This window comes from Saccopteryx leptura, chromosome X (assembly GCF_036850995.1).
Source record: "Saccopteryx leptura isolate mSacLep1 chromosome X, mSacLep1_pri_phased_curated, whole genome shotgun sequence".
Classification (NCBI taxonomy): domain Eukaryota; kingdom Metazoa; phylum Chordata; class Mammalia; order Chiroptera; family Emballonuridae; genus Saccopteryx; species Saccopteryx leptura.
In genome coordinates, this window is record NC_089516.1 from 30852345 (window position 1) to 30873985 (window position 21641).

Sequence of the window (21641 nt, forward strand, 5' to 3'; positions counted from 1 at the left end):
CAACGTATGTAATATTCAGTGTTAAATATAAAATATCCTTTATGATATTTGTGTGTTCTGTACTAAAGAAAAAATACTAACATATGTAAATCCTCTATTTGAAACTTCATTGTTTAGGAATTCCATTAACATATTTTGATTTATGGCTCCCTAATCTGTTCAGATTGAACCTATTTCCCAAATGTAGATAAAGAAATTCATTTTGGATCTTATCTAGGCTAATGATATATCACCTTTGAGATAAATTTCATCAGAGGCTATAATACCCTAGTAAACCTATTAAAAAGGGTCAGAATGTCTTATTTTTCTAGCAGATAATTCTAGTTTACAGTCTTAATTATAAGGTTCTGGGTTCCCAGGGCCTTTAGATAACTTAAACTTCTTACGGTTAAAGAATGAAAATATTAAAGTATTGATATTATTGGTATATTATATGGACATTGCATTTAATTACATAGAATACTAAAATTACAACCCTGGTCGGTTGGTTCAGTGATAGAGCATCGGTCTGACATGTAAATTATCCCAGGTTCGATTCCTGGTCAGGGCACACAGGAGAAGCACCCATCTACTTCTCCTTCCCTCCCCCTCTCTCTTCTCTCTTTCTTTTTCTCTCTCTCTTTCCCTCCTGCAGCCATGGCTAGATTGGAGCCAGTTGGCCCCGGGCACTGAGGATGGCTCCATGGCCTCCACCTCAGGTGCTAAGAAGAGCTCCATTGCTGAGCAATGGAGCAATGCCCCAGACAGGCAGAACATTGCTCCCTAGTGGGTTTGCCAGGTGGATCCCTGTCAGGGTTCTTGCAGGAGTCTGTCTCTCTGACTCCCCTCTTCTCACTGAGTAAAAAAAAAGAGATAAAAAAAGATACTAAAATTTCAATGTCATAATAATTCAATCAAATATGGTGTGGCCCCAAATTGGCAGACTTCCTTCGTTTTTGGCAGTTCCTTAGACAGTTATTTCAAACAATATGTTCTTATTTGGAATAAACATTACTTAGTCATTGCCTATTACTCTGAACATACAGTTGAAATTGATGGTCACAGAAAAATATTTGACAATCTTTTCAGTTTCTTCTATGATTATTTAATGTTTCAGGTTTTTTTTCTTTTTGAATTAATTTTTGGAAGTAAATATAGTTCATATGGATTTTTAAATGTTTGAGATACAGCTCTAACAGTATATTTCTATAATATTTTATATCTCCCATGTCTGTACTCATATGCCCCCTTTGAATTGCTAATGCTTTTTCTTTTTGGTCAGATACATCAGCATTATGTTTATGTTCATGCTTTCAAGGAACTGGCTTTTTAAAAATTAATTCTTTCTGTTTTTCTCTTTTGCTTTCTAATTCATTATTTTCTGCATATATATATATATATATATATATATATATATATATATATATATATATTCTGCCTATATTTTGACTTTCCAGTGTTCCTTTCCATTATTTTGTTATTTTCAACAGTTTTTTTAAAAATGCTTAATTAAAATAACTTTCTTATAAAAAAAGTAGTAATTAAAAACTCAGATCAATGAATTTTCCTCTGAGTTTAGTTTTGATCATAATCACCAGGTTTTGATATGTAATGATCTCAGTGTCTGTAATTGTTTTTAGCTCTATAATTGCCATTCTGACTTTTATTTAGAGAAATTTTTTTTAGAAAAATGAATTGGTTAGTTTGAATTCTTCACCATTGGGTAGATTTTGGAAACAATTTTTTTCACTCTAATATGATAACACACTATAGAGGTCAGAATACAATGAAACTGCTACTCATACATTACTGCTATGCTTGTAATTGCTGTATATTATTTAGAAATTATTTTGAAAGTCACAAAAATATTTATTATATTATTTTTAAGCAAAACAATATAGGATACCAAATACACTACTAATTTCAACAATGTAATCAATCAATTAGTGAAAGAAGATTGGAATAAGAGAGAGCAAAATTAACTGTGGGTTTCTTTTAAAATATGGTAGAATGGTTGTCTCTGTGTTACAAACACTCTGCTATAATATGTTTATGTGAAAAAATGAAATATACCATGTATTGAGTGCTTAATATATGCTGAGACCCTAACATATAGTACATTTAATTTTTATTGATAATTTTGTGCGATTCTGCAACTTCATTATTTAACTAATTAATTTAATGTTTTAATTGAACGTATTGGGGTGACACTGGTTGACATAATTATACAAGTTTCAGGTGTAGAATTCTACAACACATCTCTGTGCCCTGTGTTGTGTGTTCACCTCCTCAAGTCAAGTCTTTGTCCATCACCATTTATCACCTCTTTACCCTCCTGCAACTCCTCTGCCACCACCGCAACTTCATTATTTTAAAGTCAGATTAAGAAATTTGTCAAAGGTCATATAAAGTGAAATTATCAGGGTTAATTAAGTATCACAACTTCAAAGCTCTTCCTCTTTTTACTGCACCAGGGCTTCTTCTTAACCTAGGGTTTGTGAATTTACTAAAAAAAAAGGTATTACATCTCTAACTGAAATGTAGCATTTCTTACAATTCTGAATGTAGGTAATAAGCCATCCACATTCAGGAGGAGAATTAACAGTAGCTGGGACTCTGTCACCAATAGACTCATGTCACAGATATTCATATTATTCTTGTTGCAGTTATTGTGAGATTTATTTCACTTCCATCACTACTTAGAAACATCCACAGTTATTAGACCCACTACTGTATAATGTGTTTTTAATATGTTAATTAGGAATACATATATTATTATATCAAAAATTTTGTCTTAAAATTTTTACTAATTATTCTTTTTAATTTTTTTTTTAGTGAGAGAGAGAGAGACAGAGAGAGAGACAGACAGGGACAGACAGACAGGAAGGGAGAGAGATGAGAAGCCTCAACTCATAGTTGCACCTTACTTATTCATTGATAACTTTCTCATACAAGCCTTGACTGGGGGTCTCCAGCCGAGCCAGTGACCCCTTGCTCAAGCCAGTGACCATAGGGTCACGTCTATGATCCCACACTCAAGTCAGCACCCCCACGCTGAAGCTGGTGAGTCCACAGCAGATGAGCCCCAAGCCAGTAACCTTGGAATCTCAACCCTAGGTCCTCTGCATCTCAGGTCAATGCTGTATTCACTGTGCTACTGCCTGGTCAGGCCTAATTGTTCTCTTTAATATAATTAATTTCCTTTGGAAATCTTATTTTATTTTTTATGTATTTGAAGACTTTTTTTCTGAGGTGAATTCCAGACTGCAAAATTATTCACTGCACTTAAAATAGTTAAGAATTTTTGAAGCTATACTATCAAGGTTCATTGTATAACTACAAATTTTGAATTAACTCTTAGGATGCATCATTATTCTACTATTTAAAATTCTGAATTTTATTTAAAAATTGTTGCATATTCAGGAAAACAGTTGATTGATAGAAAATTTGCACCCAACAGAATTTTGTGTCCTGCTGACTTATTTTAAGGTGCCATCAGTAAGTTCAAGAACCTTTAAAAAGATCCAATAAGTAATTACTCTTCATAAGACCCCCTATGTAGTAGCAACCATCTAAATTTATGGCAGTATCAGCTGTCAGGCTTTTACTGAATTCAGGTTCGGCTGCCTGCTGTGGTAATAATTCAATGTTTGTGTGACAGGTGCTGGTAAAAAGGAAAGAGTTTTATACAAGAGCTGGCAGCCTGAGGAGATGGGGAGACTCCTTCCTCAAAAACCTATCTTAACAGCTCAGATGCCTTGTCCAGATGATAAAGGGAATCAGGGGGGAGGGCAGATGTAGTTTCTCTCAAGAAAAGGACTTTCTTATTTTCATGCTGGCTTGGCTTCAATGGTCCTCTTGGCTTTATAAGTGGAACTGAAACTATCAGGTAACTCATAAACTAGAGTATTATTCTCTGAAACTTGTGCTTATACATTCCTGCAGTCAGGTTGTCCTCTTTGCCTTATCCAAGAATCGAAACTGCAAGCCTCAGCATGGTGGGAGTGAGGGGAGGTGGCTGAAGCCGAGTCATGAATTTCCTGCTTATGTCCTTTTTTCTCACTTTGATGGCCTCTCTGCATGTGCATGAGCTAGAGGGGAACAGGCAGTTCGACTCTAATGAGAACTTGACCAGAGGCAAAAGCCTATGATTGATTATACATATACTTTTGATTTGTTATGGACTACATAACTTTGATTACTAGACTGGTAATATTTAATAATATTTACAACAGGTTGAGTGTATTATTTATTAAGGTTAGCCTGACAGAAATTCTTTTATAAGCTTATTTTATTAGCATATTCTTACTTTAATTTTATTGCATGGCTAGTCAGCCTAATATCAGTAATGTAGCATATTTATTCCCCATTACAAGGCCTTTCTAACCTGTGACTCCAGCCTCTGAGTTGCTGATTATTTTTGTTGTTGATGGGAATGAGGAAAGCAAGTCAGTAAAGAGATGATATAAGTGACAACACTTTAAATACTGCTAACACTAAAAATGTAACTCATCATAAATAATTTGAATAGGATTTGTGACAAATACCAGCAAAAGCATAAAGCCCTTTCATAGAGAATTTAGAGGCCAGTGATTTATTATTAAGGCAGCTGTCCTAAAAATAATCTATCTTATATTTGAGTTTGCTCTTTGATGTCATGATTATAAAGTGTGGTTTGCCTTTTCCCATTCATCTTATTCCTTTGTTTACCCGAATCACAGATTGTATAAAATCTTCCTCATTTATTTCCATAGTCTCTGCTCTCTGTTACATATAAATGAAAACTAATTCTAAAATAATATGCCTTCAGGTAAACAGTATATTTATTTTTAAAAGTAACAGTCATATATCAGCTTGCTATTCAAGATAAATAAAAGTATGGCTACATATCTGTCTTTCTTTTAATTATTGGATAACAGAAGGTATGAAATCCTCAGAAAAAACAAACGGTTCTGCCTTCCAAATGCTCAAAACAGTTGAATTTGCCTATCGACATAATTTGTTGTGAAACACAATTATATAATGGCTTCTCTGGGGTTTTTTTTTTTCTGTTTTTGTTTTATTTTTTTACAGAAAAAATCTTTTTAAAAATATTATACAATTCTGGAAAGAGAGTGATACTAAAACTTTAACTTAGCAGGGAGGAGGAAGAAGCAACCCAAGGCCAATAATGTGGAAACATTAATATTAAAATTCTTCATAATTTCTTCTTCTTTCAGGTTTGCTGAATTTTTATTTACCGAGGAATTCAAGGCCGGTTCTCATGTACTTGAAAGTATATACAGCTTGTATGAAGGCTTCTCTGGGACGGTGTGCTTTCTGATTGATCTGCTGCATCCCAGTCAGGCTGAGTTCCCTCTCTTCAGCGTCTTTGTTTAGAAGGCTCCATCTCCCAAAGGAGCCCTGCAGAAGGTCCCTGAGATTTCCTGAGCCTAGCAAAGGCAGTTTCCACAGAAGCCACACGCAGTGGTATCACAACCATGAGCCTTAACATTGCTGCAGGAAGGAGGGAAGAAAGGAAGGCAGTAAGGGAAGAAGGAAGGAAGGAAAGAAGACAGGGAGAAGGGGAGGGAGGGGCAGAGGAAGGGAGGGAGGGAGATTCAGGCAAGTGAAGGCAACATGATACCAGACTTAAGGGAGAACAGTCTGAGAACCTGTAATATAAAGATACTATGACTCTTCTAAAAACCATTGAAATACAACATTTCAGAGACTAGGAATGAAACCAAATATCATAAGAGAAAGGGAAAGAGAAATCATTTGTTTTTCAGTTAGGGCATAAAAAACCCCCTGAAATGTGGACAACAGCAATAAAATGACAATACCTTTGCAATTGGAGAGATAATTTGACCATTTGTGGGTGTTCTCCACCCCTAATTTCAGAAATAAAGACAATCTAAAACGAAAATAATTGCCTAGCTAAATGCTGCTAACAGTGATGAAGTGTCAGTTTGCTAAAGGACAAAACAAAGGAAACTCTCGGTTGTCCTATGCCTTTACTTACTGAAATTCATGATTTTTACTGAGTGGAGAAATTTTCTTATGTATCTCTATTTTTATCATTACCCTGAGCACTTATCATAACTTCATTTAAACCCTGAAATTGGAAGTTCTTTAGGCCTTAGAACATCCCTTGTTCTGGTTCCTTTTTTCCCTAAAGCTGAATTAGAATAGTAAAATTCATAGGCTAGCAAATACCGTGGCTATTATTGCTGTCAGTTGTTTTTCTCAGTATGAAGCATGAGTTGTTATCACTTATTGTAATTTGTAAATGCCTTTGTAATTCCTATGAAGCTGTTAGCTGAACTGTAAAATGAATTCGTGGCAAAAATCAGTCATCTCAAAGATCAAGCTAACTGCTACAAAAGTGTGTTGTTTCTGCCTTTGATGGAATACTGTATCCCCTAGAACAAGCAGACACTGGCAGAGAAAGGGACTAGTGATTGTGAGAAGAATGTTGCTTAACTTCATATTGTTAGATTAAGAGATGAGTGAACTCTCTTGCTGATTACCTTATCTTCCAAGACACAGGCTCCACTAAAAATTGTCTACATTACTCACTGAGCCATGTTGTCATATTAAATCCAACTCTGCTATAAACACATAGAAGTTGTAAAACTACTTCAAGTAAATAGTGGTTTTCAGAACATTGTAAGGGCATCTGTCACATCAATACTTAGAGCACCAGTTTACCCCTTTCATAAAAATTGTTCACTGGCAATTTCATGTATCAAAGTGGAGGAGGAAGTTGTATACTGTATAAGATTTAACAGTTATTTAAATAGTCAATAAATATATGGATATATGTAAATATTTTACATATATCGCCATGTACACTCAAACATTTACTTAGTTCAGTAGTTCTTAACTTCTTGATTCATAGATGAACTTTGGGAAGAGTTGGGGAATACTCTGTTACCTAAAAATACGTGTGCACGCAAGTGTCTGTTACCACATTTGCATTGACCATGTGCGTGCGTGTGTGTGTGTGTGTGTGTGTGTGTGTGTGTGTGTGTGTGTATGGGCACATGCTTGTTTTTCTGGGAAGAGGATCTCTAGCATTCATAAGATTCTCAAAGAAACCTGTTGCTGAAAAAAGGTAAGAACCATCTTTGTATGTTTTATAACTGTTTGTTTTCACTCATCAGAACAAACTAGGACAAAGTGGTTTTGAAAAGCACGCACCTTTTCAGCTTGTTTTATTTTCACATCCTCAGTCAAAAATACATAAAATTGGCCTCCATTGTTTATTTTTTAAAGTACTCAGAGCAATACCACATAAGTACCAGCTTTAAGATGACTCCCAATGTTGGGTTCTAGAAGTTATTTCAAGAATAGTCAGGACCTCTCTAAAAGCCTTAAGACAAAAAATGCTATCTACAAAGTAGTCTCCTGTTGAAATGATAGTAGTACCTGCTTTTCAAACCCAGGGTTTCACTTCCCAAGTGTATTTATTCAATATTCTAGACTAGAAGCTGGCAATACAGCAGTGAACAAAGTACCCCTGGAAGTTACCTTTTGATTCTGTTTCCTGATCCTTCTACCATTCATCCTTGAGATCTAAAACCTCAAGCATTAAGGAATGATAATCTAGCTCAACGTATCAGTTTTATTTTTAGGAACTTCAGGAAAACTGAACTCTTTCTTGCTCACCTGCCCTTTCAAGGTCCAGTAGGGTAACAGACATTGTTATGTTGACCATTGTGAAAAGGTAACCTTTTTCTCTGTCAAATCCAAGCAAAAACCATGTTTGAGTATATATTTATGAATTGATGTGTCATAAATTAGATAAGGGTTAACTTGTTTAGCACTTAAACATGTAAATTTTCATTTTCCTGACAGACTAGAATTACAGGTTTGGGAAGGTCCTCTTCTATCCTGTTGTTTTCCCAATAAGTGGGAAAATATCCCTAAGTGTTGCTATAGAAAAGTGTGGCATGTCACTTCTTATTAAATTAACCAATTTCCTCCCATCTATGTAGTAACAGTATTATTTCAAGAGTGCTTAATTAAGTATTTTGCCTCTTAAAGACTATGAAGGCAGTTTTACCACCACTAGTACAAATCTAATATTATTTACTATATATGACATGAACAATTATAAACCCTGAAAGTAACATTGGAAATATGTGAGGATAAACTGAAAGACTTTCTCAACAATAGGGAGACTGAGTTTTACTTTGAGAACAGGAAATGTTGAGATAAATTGTAACTCTTGTATTTTGTTTCATTAGCAGAGTTATGAACCTTTTATTTTGCACAGATCCCAAAATATTACATATCTTTATTTTACCTAATCCTATCTTAGTCATCAGTTTTTACTTTTTGTTCCATTTGTAACCTGATAAATGAGAACAGACATTTGAAAGCATACATTCCCCGGGGATTACTCATGTAATGGACAACACTATTAAGATAATGCTATAGTTTTCGCTCTCTGATAACTTGAAAATAAGGTTTTGTTTGTTTGTTTTTTGGTCTATACTAAATTGCAGCTTTTCCATGGCATTTACATCTTTAACTTTCTTTGACTTACTAAGATTTCAATCAAGGTAGGACTCAAACTGTTTCAATTTCTATAGAGAGGAAATGTCAATAATTTTGATGCAAAAATATGTAAGTTTGTGAGTTATACCCATGTTAAGGAAATATGATTTAAAGGGAAAACATTAGTAATGCAAAAAGCTCTGTGTTGGAAATCATAATCCTTTCTATGCCACTTCCATGGACTGCTATAATAATAATTATAATCACCTCTCCACCTAACAAGGTTGTCATGAGGGTTGTCAATGATAAAATGGATACAAGATAGTTTTGTAATATGAAGGTACTTTATACATTTCAAAAGAGAAACTGAATTTTAAGTACCTATTACTTGCATAAAAATCATGCTTAATTATGACTTCAACAGAGCATTTTAGCCAAATAGAATCTCTGTATGTGGATGCAGTATTTTCTGGATCACTTGGTTGGTCAAAATAATGTGTATGTTTGTTTGTTTGTTTTGGTTTTTTAATTTATTTATTCTAGAACCAATCCAGACTATTGCATTTGTGCCTCAGAAGATACTGAATTACTTGGGTCTTAGTACATAGGAATAGTCTGGTTTAACTTTCAAGATCCTTTGAATGCAAACATTTATTTTGCTTGCTGAAATAAGGGATTAAGGTACCAATCATGTAAGAAAAGGAGTTGACAATCTATGTCTGCAGGTCAAAAGTGAACTGGAAAACAAAACATTTTTGGTTGAATTTGGTCTCACTTTATAAGATTTTGTATAAGGCCTTCCTTTGGGGACCTGAGTTATTTATTCAACAGTGTTCCAAATTAATAGCTAAATGAGTAAGCCTCAGATTCGCCAAGGCCCTGTAACCTTGGCATAAATTTAGCAAGAAAAGCAAATGAGAAGGTAAGTGAAAGGGTCAGGGGGTGAGGGAAGCTTGCTGCAGCTCAGCATCTCAGTGCGAGTTGTGGATGCACATTGAATGCTGCTAAGAACCATGCATCTTACTCATGGATTTTATTGCTTCCTGGGATCTCTTATCATATACCCATACCCAATTCAGCAACTTCTTGTCTTCTTCCTCTTTAAATAATTGCATTCTGATACTTTTTTTTCTGTGTGCTCAATCATGTGACAGTTTCTCCTAGGCAGTCAGGTTTTTTCCTTATCTCTCCATCTCTTCCAGCCATGTCAGTTCATAGCTAAGAGCAACAGGCTCAATAAGGCTAGACTCTACTCAGAACAGAGGGACTGTCCACAAGGTCAGCAGCACAAGGATTTGGGCACATTCTGGAGCCAGATCATAGGTCCAGGACAGCCCATCTCAAGTACAATGTGCATGAGAGTAGAATGGCAGCTGCATTTATCCTGCTTGTCCTCCAAGAAGAAACCTGGCCATTTTGTATGTACTGGGGTGGAAAAAAATAGTTGATTATAATATTTAATATCTGGGTCTCCTGCATTATCATTAATTTCATACTGGGGGTGTCCTCTCCTGATTTTTTTAATTGAAAGTGCTAATAAATTGAAGCCAGATGGGTGATATCTTTAGGGTTTAAAAAATATTTTTTTTCTTAGTGTTGAATCTTGTCATTCCCACCTAGACTCCTATACAAATGTCAGTCTCTTGTCTGCAGAATTTCCTGCATCTTCTTTGCTTTTGTGTACCTGTAATTTACCCCTATGAACTGAATTATTTAGAACAAAATACAGCCCTGGCCAGATAGCTTGGTTGGTCAGAGTATTGTCCCAAAGTGCAAAGGTCACCAGTTTGATCCCCGGTCAAGTCAGGGCATGTACAGGAACAGATGTTCCTCTCTTTCCTGCTCTCTCCCTTCCTCTCTCTAAGATCAATAAAATAAGCATTTAAAAAAGTATTAAAACAAAAACCAAATCACCCATATTTTTCAGTACGGTTCAAAGAGCAGACTATCTTTTCTTTTTCTTACCTTTCATCTCCCTGTACAATAGGAGGAAAAAAAGGGACAAAAAATACACAAGGCTTGACTGAAAACAGTTTGCAAGAACTCCTGTTTGTCTCCCCTTTGGTGTTTTTTAGTCCCTATAGGAAAGTGTGTGTGTGTGTGTGTGTGTGTGTGTGAGAGAGAGAGAGAGAGAGAGAGAGAGACAGAGACAGAGACAGAGAGACAGAGAGTCAGAGGCAGAGACTGTCTTAGGAAGAGTCAATATCATGTATGAAATAAAACCCAACATTTAGCTTAGATACACCTGAGTGAATGCATATAAGCAAATGTGCATTCATTAATATGGGTCTCCATTGTGTGTTGAGTGCTATCGAATAAATAAGCACATAATTAATGAGGGCCCTAGTTACACTTCTAGTTGTCTATCTTAAGCATTCATTTTCATTAAAACTTCTTCTGCCAGGTTAAAACCATTAGCCATCTGTAGAAGATAACAGACGTGAGTTTCACAAATAATGCCACGAATGAGCCACATATGTAATTTTTAAATTTTTAGTAGTCACAGTAAAAAAAATGAAGACAGGTGAAATTAATTTTAATAATGTATTTTATGTAATTCATTGTGTCCAAAATATTATCATTTCAACATGTAATCAATATAAAATTATTGAGCTATTTTTTGTACTAAGTCTTCAAAATCTGGTATATGTTTTACACTTACTGCTTATTTCCAGTCGGCCTATTGCATTTCAAGTGCTCAAGAGCCACCTGTGGCTTGGCTGCTTGTATTGGACAGCACAATGCTAGCATCCCACTGCTGTTTCACAATAATAATAGGGTCTTCCTACAGCTTATGTATGTTTTTGTTGTTACAAAAGAAAATGTAAATAGAACACTGTATGCTATTTGAGTACTGCAGTGTTTCCGCAGATGTGGAGCACAAGTACCAAGAGCTGCCCAGTGGAAAAACAGATTCTGTGATGAAATAAGTTAAGAAAGTTCTATTCTTTTACCCCCTTTTGGAGATTTACATGGTTCATTTTGGAGCCTATCTCTACTTAGTCTTTGTATTCAGAATCACCCTGGGGGCAAGATATATCTTCTTGCTCTAGAACCATGTACTAAATTGTAACCAGCAGATGGCTTTAATGTCTTGCTCATGGACATTGATCTTCAAAAAGTACCTAAAAACACACTTTCCTCTCATTTCAGAAATTATGAGCACTCTAAAAAGATGAGGGGAGAAACATCTGTATGTGTATACTTATGTATAGACACAGAGTACAATTTCTTAAGCAGAGTCATACCATTCCTGCTGATGTGTTCTTTTTGTATTTCGTGTGTGGTATTAATTTACCGTGTTTTAATGTGTACTGTTTTTGTAAAGTGTATTAAGTAGCTGTAACTTAGCAATCAGTTTAAAGACGATATACTATACTAGAAAAAATGTGAATCTTTAGCAAATGATCTTTTTGCCTTTATTTTAGTGGAAACTCTGATGCTGTTCTCGTTTTGTTTTATGATCTGTGCTTATGTGGTAATTACCAATTAAAAATAACTTCTGTTGCTGAATTTGGTCTAAGTCGACTGTAGTAACCTTTACCTGTGGGTGCATTCAAATAAGAACATTGATTTAAATGATTGGTTTTGTCTCTGTTTTTTAGGACTTTCGTATTTCAATATTGGAGATGTCTTCTGAAGACTTTAGCAGCAGTAGAATCCCTTTGCTCTTGATAATTGAAAGTATACCAGCAGTTGTATAGAGACTGTCCAGGAGTAGGACTGGAACATTCTAAGTGCACAAGTGTGGTTTTAGAATCTGATAAGGAAAGACATCCCATTCTCTTGAAAGGTAACTGCTTTCCCAACTTGAAAGAACTACGATAGCTCTACTTAGAAAGGAAGTCGGATTTTTAATCTCATTAGTTTAATGACACTAAATTAGCAAACATTTAAAAATGGATTTTGCAGAATCCAAAGATTATGGAAAACTTTGCAAAGCCATGTACGGGAATAGTCAAACGTCAAGCACCACATGTTAGTTTCAGAATGTGTATTTCCCAAGTGAATAGAATTTACATCAAAAGGATTTTTAGCACAATTCACAATACTTAACAGAAATATAGCTGTATCATTGGAAGAAAAAAACACATACCTCACCTTCCTAATGATACATTTCACATTCCCTAGTAAAGTAGTGCAATTCTTTAATAATGTTGGGGAATACAAAGAATAATCTGTCAATAGAATATAATTGCTTATTACTAATTATATCTAGGAATGAATACATACTATTAAAGTATTACTGAATTTTTAAAAACTACATAATAAATTAGTGTTATTAATAAAATTGTACTCTGCAGTAATTTTGCCTCAGCTCAAATGCAGAATGAAGAATATAAAATTATGAAAAATACACCAAATAATAAAGATTAGTTATTGTTAGTTTAAAAGCATACTAATTTCCATTAGCATTAAGTCCAACATCATTTATCCGTAGTATATAACTAAATTTTTGAAAGTCTTGCACACAAAACAAGAGGCTTCTTCAAAAATGTCTTTTTGCCGAAAACAGGTTCTGCGACCTCTTGCTAATTATTATATCAATATTTCTTTAGAGGTACTATGAGGCACTTTGAAAGACATATCTGTAGCAGTTAGGTCTAAATATAGAGCAGAACATTCTGTCAGATATTTTACTATATCACAAAATGTTGTAGTACTGTATTTTATAATGAGACCAAATTCTCAAGTATTCTGGTATGTTACATATTATTATACCAAAAAAAAAAAAAAAAAAAAACCCACACAAAAAAAGAAAAACCCTTTCTGTAAGTCTGTTGTCTACATAATATTTTTTTTTAAATGATGGGTATTTTAGTCCTACCAAGAAAGTATAATGCAATATGTGACATTACACTGCCCTTTAGTCAAAATTCCATTTATGTATTTGACAGGGAAACTAGCAACCATAAGCTCAAATGTATACATTTTTCTCAAGGACAAAAAGGCAAATGATAATACATAAAGACAGGGTCACTGGGACAAGTTAGCTGGTGTGCAGACTGACAAGGATTAACTTACAAAGGCTCATCAGATTTTAGCTTTTATTATTGGTTGCCTGTGGGGGGGGCACTGCAGTCAGTTGATGTTACCTCCCCCTCACATGGGGATTTTGCTTACAGCCACTACATGATGTAATGAAATCTCTTTAGAAGCAGGATTATGTCAGAAGCTTAGAGATGCACCTTACTGTTTTTTAAAACTGCTATTACAATGTTCTAAACACTGTGAGCTTTCCAAATGTGTTTTTCTGTATTAGTTTTATACTGTAGAAAATCATTTGCCGTAAACTAGACTTTGTGAGAAAAAAATGATGTTATTTATTGTCTTTTCACCACCCCCATTTATGTACAGTCTCCTTAATAAAATAAGACCTGTAATAGTCCTTTGCCTTAAAATAAAATCTAATGCTAAATGTAGATTGTGCTGTAATGAATAAGTCTAAGCTGCAAATTAATGTTTCCTTTAAAACTTAAGACAGTGTCAAATAAAATATAATAAAAATACTCTGTGGAGTGTTGCTACCAATTCTGTATTTGTGACAGTATGTGTATCTTGATCCAGGACATGGTGGCTAGCTGGGTTCTATAAATAGACATTAGTAATCCTTTTAGAGAATGGCCCTGGTACCTCTCAACTGTTGGCTGAATCATCCCCTTAACTCTTATAAATAGATTTTCCCAGGCCACACAAGAATGAAGAAAAACAGATCTTCATGTTTTCTTCCTTTACAACTTTTGTCTTGATTCCTACCTAATCTTCACGTTTTGTGTTGATGTCCTTTTCCAAAGTTAAAAAAATGGTAAAGATTACTGCAGATTAACAGAATCACCCAATTTCAGCAAGGGAAAAGGACCTTGTCATTATTAAAGTCTAATCCCTTGGAACAGGTTAGTACCTGAATTTTAGAGAGATTTAGTGGCTTGCTCAAGCTCTGAGGTACAAGGTGGGTTAAGCTCATCCTGACGTCCAAAGGATGTCATAAATTCAGTGAGTGGAAAGGAATTGTGTTAGTCTTGGGGTTGGCAGACACAGCAAGGCTGGGAAAGTTTCCTTATTAGGCCTTGGTCTTTGCCCTGAGTTAGTCACACAGAGGAATAAATGTTGTAGGCAGTTTTTCTGGGAGAGATGGTGTTGGCTCCAAAGGCTTATTATCTCTGATCCCTGGTTTTCTTTTCTTTCACCCTTAGAAGCAGTACTTCAGACCATTGTATTTGAAAGGTTTAGGGTCTTTCTTACTTGGCCCAGTGAATAGGTAATCTGGATGCATGACAATACATTTGTACTTTGAAAAGCATCTGTGTGGTCAAGTTTCTTAAGGGACCAGAAAAATAGGCCCTTTGAGGAATTGAGGGGGGTCCCTAAGCCCAGCAAATAGAGACTAGGCTGGACGAGCATTCAGACCCTAACTCTGGGCCCCATAGGTAGCAGTTTACCAAAGGGATGTGAACGGTTTCTAAGGTGAACACCAACCAAAGGGCTCTAGGACCCAGAGGCTGCGCGCGGGGCTAGCAGGGCCTCCAAAGCCGTTGCGCCCAAACGCGGGCCGTCGCAAGCCGCGCGTTCACACCGTGCCCGGAGACCGCCGTCGCAGAGACGCCGCGGGCATTCTGAGGCGCGGGCGGCGCACGGCGCGTGTGGGCGTGTCCAGCGGAGCCACGCGCCCCGCCTCAGCGCAGCCGGGAGGTCGCCCCCGGGCTAACCTCGAGCGCCCGGGCCGCCAGCCCTCGGCGGGGAGCGCCCAGCGAGGGAGACGCGAGGCCGGACGAGCTAGGGGACGAGCCAGGGGTCCCTCGGGCCGGCGCCGCCGCCGCTGCAGCGTCCGCCGGCGGGGCGCCCCTTGCACGCGCCGAGATGAAATTCCCGGGCTCGGTGCTGGCGTCCGTGTTTCTGTTCGTGGCCGAGACGATGGCGGCGCTGTACCTGAGCAGCACCTACCGCTCGGGCGGGGACCGCATGTGGCAGTCCCTGACGCTGCTCTTCTCGCTGCTGCCCTGCGCGCTCGTGCAGCTCACGCTCCTCTTCGTGCACCGCGACTTCAGCCGCGACCGGCCGCTCGTGCTGCTGCTCCACTTGCTGCAGCTCGGGCCCCTGTTCAGGTGAGTGTGGGCCCCGGGCCCGGGCCGCAGTCCCAGCCGCCTCCCGCAGCGCGCTGGCGGGGGGTGGGGGCCGGGGGGCGCCTCGGGAGGGACCGGTGCTGGCACCTGGGGGTGGGGGGCGGCCTCGGGAGGGACCGGTGCTGGCACCTGGGGGTGGGGGGCGGCCTCGGGAGGGACCGGTGCTGGCACCTGGGGGTGGGGGGCGGCCTCGGGAGGGACCGGTGCTGGCACCTGGGGGTGGGGGAGCGGCCTCGGGAGGGACCGGTGCTGGCACCTGGGGGTGGGTGGGTGGGGGGCGGCCTCGGGGGGGACCGGTGCTGGGACCTGGGGGTGGGGGAGCGGCCTCGGGAGGGACCGGTGCTGGCACCTGGGGGTGGGGGAGCGGCCTCGGGAGGGACCGGTGCTGGCACCTGGGGGTGGGTGGGTGGGGGGCGGCCTCGGGAGGGACCGGTGCTGGGACCTGGGGGTGGGGGAGCGGCCTCGGGAGGGACCGGTGCTGGCACCTGGGGGTGGGGGAGCGGCCTCGGGAGGGACCGGTGCTGGGACCTGGGGGTGGGTGGGGGCGGGGGGCGGCCTCGGGAGGGACCAGTGCTGGGACCTGGGGCCGCGCCCGGGCGGGCGGGAGTGCCACCAAATCCTGGGATGGTGGCAGTAAAGCTGGGCGTACTGCGTTCAGGTTAGGTTAATGCCTGTGAAATTGTCAACCTCCAACGGAGTTTGACTGACAGAAATGGCAATTTCATGTGTTTCGATCGTCTAAGAATCCAGGTGGACTCTAGGATTGGCTTGTGTTGTGACAGACCTTAGAGAAGTGTGTCCTATATTGCCTTGGAGCAAAAAGTGGAGACAGATTTGTTAATTTATTAAACACTTGGAGTTTACTGTGTGCCAGGCACTGTTCTGAGCCCTTTACAAATATTAATTTATTCAATTTTCATACATAACTCTAGAAAGCCACACAGTCTTCTTTTCTTGTATGTGGAAGCATATGGGGTTGGAGAAGCGTCTTCTACCCCTGCATAATAAACCTAGTCCTTGAAGCTGGAACACGAAGTGCCCTAAAGACAGAAACTGGTTGTGTGTTAAGAAAAACTAGCAGTGACATTTCTGGAAATTAGTTTTTATTAACACAAAGCAGGAGAACGAGATGATGATAAAGTAGTCTTTTTGGCTTATCCAAGGACCACAAAGAAAATTTAAAGTGTGTTGTTTTGATGTCTTTCATCTCTGTAGGAAAAGCAAAACCAAGGGTTTCTCTATGGCTTAGAAATAAATTTATATTACTGAACTTTAGATGTATGTTCAATGTCTATATGTGCTGTAGAGGAATTGGAAGACACAGGCCAGAGAATCACCTCAGCTCTCAGAGAATTCAGCTAGCCAGGGGCCTGTCCTAACAGAAAATATCTCCCCGTACAATGCACCCCCCCTGCACACACAACTCAAAGTCAAACAACAGTATAGGTTTTACAGAGCCCTATAATAAAACTTTCCACTTCATATTAAAGACAGCTATTTTAGCTGACACTGTAATATGGACTTGTAGTTTACACGTAGCCATTACAAATTTGGTGAACAGAATTCCAGAAGTTGCAGAATTCTAGAAAGGAGGAGAAACAGGTATGTTGGCAGAAGTAAGAAGTTGCTACTGACATCTAGAGAGCAAGGGAAGAGTTAGGGGAAAGAGAGAGAAAGAATGAGAGAGGGGGGGATTTTAAAATTCCTACAACCTGGAGCCATTTATTAGGAGAGAGTTTGTCCTCCCTGGCCAGGTAGGCCACAGCATACTGATTGTATTCCAGCTCAGTAAAATCAATGTGATCTGACTTGGGGCAAGTCATCCGTCATTTCTTAACCTCATCTGTGAAAGGAAAACTCATTGCTAGTGATGTTTAAGTAAAGAGACAAAGAAAAGGGAACTGACATTTCTCAAATGCTTCCTGTGCTAGGTGGTTTGGTAGGTTCTTATATTCCTCAGTGCAGTGAATCCTCATTGTGAACTAGATGTAATTGTCCCCATTTTATAGGTGAGAAAAATGAGACCCTAGATCATGTCCACAAGACTGCTTAGAAATAGAGTGGAGCGAATTAAGTTCTCTACACTCTGCTGAAGAAAGCAGAGGGGTATTGGGTCCATTTTATTGGCAATTCAGTCTCAAGAAATTTTGCTCATCTTGACAAAATTTAAAAACACAACCTAAATAGTCATCCAGGTAAATGATGATACCCTATCACTTCTGCCATTTAAAATGTTTCTAAATACTAAGAGTGACCTAAGATAAAGCTAATGCTATAATATTATATATAAACACTGATGGCACTTAAAAACCTGAGCTTAAGGAAATATACCAAGGCAAGAGTGGTAATTTCTGGATGGTAGAGTTATGGGTCATTTTTAATATTTTCTCCTGAAAAATAATAGAAAATGCATAATTTTCTCTTTTATTATACACTTCTCTATATTTTTCAGTTTTATAGTAAACATACTTTTTTTTTCTTTTCCAAGTGAGAGGAGGGGAGATAGGCTCCTGCGTGCACCCCAACTAGAATCCACCCGGCAAGCCCCATCTGGGGGCAATGCTCTGCCCATCTGGGGCCATGCTCACAATGGAGCTATTTTTACTGCCTAAGGTGGAGGTTCCACGAAGCCATCCTCAGTGCCCCGGCCAATTGCCTGGAACCAATCGAACCATGGCTGCAGGAGGGAGGGAGGGAAGGGGAGAGAGAGAGAGAGAGAGAGAGAGAGAAAGAAAGAAAGAGAAAGAAACGGGGAGGAGTGGAGAATCAGCTGCTTCTTCTATGAGACTGGGGAATCAAACCTGGAACATCCATACGCAGGCTGACACTCTATCACTGAGCAAACAGGCCAGGGCCTACAGTGAACATATTTTAACTTTATTAAAGAAAGAAAAACGTTGATGTTTTGAAGAGATAACTAGTTATATAAAAAGTTTCAACCCTGTAAAATGACGAATTTCCAGAAAATTCTGAATGAGTCATTGTCTTTTTTTCAAGGGAAAACAAAACAAAACATAAAAACAACAACAACAAAGCAACAAACAACCCCCTTCTGTCAGTAAGGACTCTGTCATTCTAATGGAGCTGCTTTATTTTGAGATATCGAACCCATGATCTTAGAGCTGAAATACACAAGATGTAGTTCCAAACCTCTTAACCTCTAGACCAGGGGTAGTCAACCTTTTTATACCTACCGCCCACTTTTGTATCCCTGTTAATAGTAAAATTTTCTAACTGCCCACCAGTTCCACAGTAATGGTGATTTATAAAGTAGGGAAGTCACTTTACTTTATAAAATTTATAAAGCAGAGTTACAGCAAGTTAAAGCATATAATAACAATTACTTACCAAGTACTTTATGTCGGATTTTCGTTAAGTTTGGCAGAATAAGTCTTTATAAAACAACTTACTATAGTTAAATCTATCTTTTTATTTATACTTTGGTTGCTCCGCTACCACCCACCATGAAAGCTGGAACGCCCACTAGTGGGTGGTAGGGACCAGGTTGACTACCAGTGGTCTAGATGAAAAAAAGAGCAATTTGATGTTGTGTACTAGTGTGACTTAATATGTTATTGGAAGTTCTTGCTAACTCTTAAGATTTTACATAGGATCAACATTATTTCCATAGTACAAAGGAGAGTCATGGTATGTTTCTTTTCCCTCCTTATCGATTAGACTTAGCAATATTTTTGAATTGATTTTGGAAAATGTATGTCCGTTTATCTTTCAGTGCATACTAACTGGCCCAAAACACTCTTTTTATTTATTTATTTATTTTTATTATTTTTTTCTTTTTCTGAAGCTGGAAACAGGGAGAGACAGTCAGACAGACTCCCGCATGCGCCCGACCGGGATCCACCTGGCACGCCCACCATGGGGCGATGCTCTGCCCACCAGGGGGCGATGCTCTGCCCATCCTGTGCGTCGCCATGTTGCGACCAGAGCCACTCTAGTGCCTGAGGCAGAGGCCACAGAGCCATCCCCAGCGCCCGGGCCATCTTTTGCTCCAATGGAGCCTTGGCTGCGGGAGGGGAAGAGAGAGACAGAGAGGAAAGCGCGGCGGAGGGGTGGAGAAGCAAATGGGCGCTTCTCCTGTGTGCCCTGGCCGGGAATCGAACCCGGGTCCTCCGCACGCTAGGCCGATGCTCTACCGCTGAGCCAACCGGCCAGGGCCAAAACACTCTTTTTAGATGAGATACTGTTTTTGAATGTACTCAGTCAAATTGCATTATATTATACCATAATGATTATGGGCTAAATACTGCAAACTAGACCCTGCTGCTGCTTTCCTTTAGGGAAATACTGAAGAGCACCATATTTCATTAATATCCGTCTTATATTTAAAACTAAAGTACCTGTTTGTATGGCTGTTTCCACATTAAAGCTGGGTTTCAGTGATTTTAAGGACAGTCTTATTGTGAATAATAATAGATACTCTGGAAAACCAGAGGGGAGAAAATACCTCTTAACGACACCAAAATTAATTTAGTATTTTATAATATGTTAATGTTATAAATTAATTGAGAGAAGGAATGAATATAAATGAGTTACCGTATTTTTCGCTCCATATGATGCACCTGACCATAAGACACACCTAGGGTTTTAAGGAGGTTAAAATATTTAATAAAATACTGTATTTTCTGCTCCATTAGACACACGGGCATTTTCCCCTCCACTTTTTTGGGAAAAAAGTGCGTCTTATGGAGCAAAAAATGCTGTACTTGTTCAAGGAATTTTCCTCCATTTTCATTTACTGGTATAATGAGGGGAAAATGGCACATGAAAATCTAGTTTATATAGCTAAGTTCCAGTAATATTTTGTAGAACATTGCAAAATGATTCACCATAGTATTTCTCTGTATTGTAAACTTTCAAAAGACTTTAAAATAATAATAGCATAAATTTAAAGAGCATTTTTTGTTTGCAAAATGCTTTTACATGCAATATTTAATTCCATCCACTGTAGAACACTGTGAGCTCTCATTATCTTATTTTTACAGTTGAGGAATTGAGGCTGAGTGAGATTATGCAAGTGGCTTTTCAAAGCTCACATGGCTCTTTCTATTTAGCCAGTTTGGTTCTTATGTAGCCTCACCACGCATGTGTGCCTTATGAAGATAACATGGCATGTAGGAAGTCATAGTCAGTATTTCTTTTGAAAACGCATTTTACTAACTACCTTCAAGGCTTTCTGTTGCATCAGATTATTTATACTGACACCAGCTTGCATGGTTTCAGCTGAGGAATGAACTCTTTTCTCTATGGTGCTTGAAAAGGAGATAGAGTAAAAACAAAAAATGGATCAGCCTGCTGACTGTCTACATTAGGGGTGGGCAAACTGTGTCCCACAGGCCAAATCCTCCCACTGCCTGTTTTGTAAATAAAGTTTTATTAGAACAGCCATGCTGATTCATTTATGTACTGTATATATGACTGCTTTTGCAGTATAGTGGCACAGTTGACAAGTTGCAATAGAGATCATGACCTGCAAAGCCTAAAATATTTACTCTTTGTAAATACAGATAAAGTTTGCCAATCATTGCTGAAAGGCTACCTTGAACAATTTTGATTAAAATATTTAATTTATGGCTATATTTAGACAACTTCTTAAGGAAAAAAGGAACAGATTAGAGTAACTGGATGAATCTTGGTAATTCCAGTAAGAAATATAAATTTGTTTTTTTATTCCTTAACCAGTAGTGGCAAGTAGTAGAGGTCCTAGGGCCTTTGACAAACTTATTAAACACCTACTACGTGTGCAACTGTACTAAGAAATGTATTTAGTTGGGAAAAACAGTGGATTGCGAGGGTGTCCACCTTGGCTTCAAGGCCACTTCTGTGATTAGTTCATTCTGGGAAATTTTTTTATTTCCATTGGTAGACACTGAAGTTTCATTTCATCTGCAACTGAGCTACCCAGCCAAGGCTAACAATCTCTTTAGTCAGTATCAGTCAGCTCAGGCACTCCACTGTGTGTGTGTGTGTGTGTGTGTGTGTGTGTGTGTGTGTGTGTGTGCGTGAGAGAGAGAGAGTGGGGGGGAGAGGGGGAGA

The 21641-nt window shown here is 38.7% G+C and overlaps 2 protein-coding genes across 2 annotated transcripts in view; both read left to right on the forward strand.

Annotated features, from left to right (window-relative positions):
- LANCL3 (LanC like family member 3) overlaps positions 1-5519 on the forward strand; it is a 126256-nt gene extending 120737 nt beyond the window's left edge. The window contains exon 5 of the mRNA XM_066356862.1: positions 5199-5519. Coding sequence (XP_066212959.1) covers positions 5199-5358 — 160 coding nt within the window. The 3' untranslated portion in view covers positions 5359-5519. The remainder of the gene's footprint in view (positions 1-5198) is intronic.
- A 9500-nt stretch (positions 5520-15019) lies between these two features.
- The window catches only part of XK (X-linked Kx blood group antigen, Kell and VPS13A binding protein), a 36869-nt gene continuing 30247 nt past the window's right edge, over positions 15020-21641 (forward strand). The window contains exon 1 of the mRNA XM_066356713.1: positions 15020-15569. Within this exon, the coding sequence (XP_066212810.1) occupies positions 15325-15569 (245 nt within the window). The 5' untranslated portion in view covers positions 15020-15324. The remainder of the gene's footprint in view (positions 15570-21641) is intronic.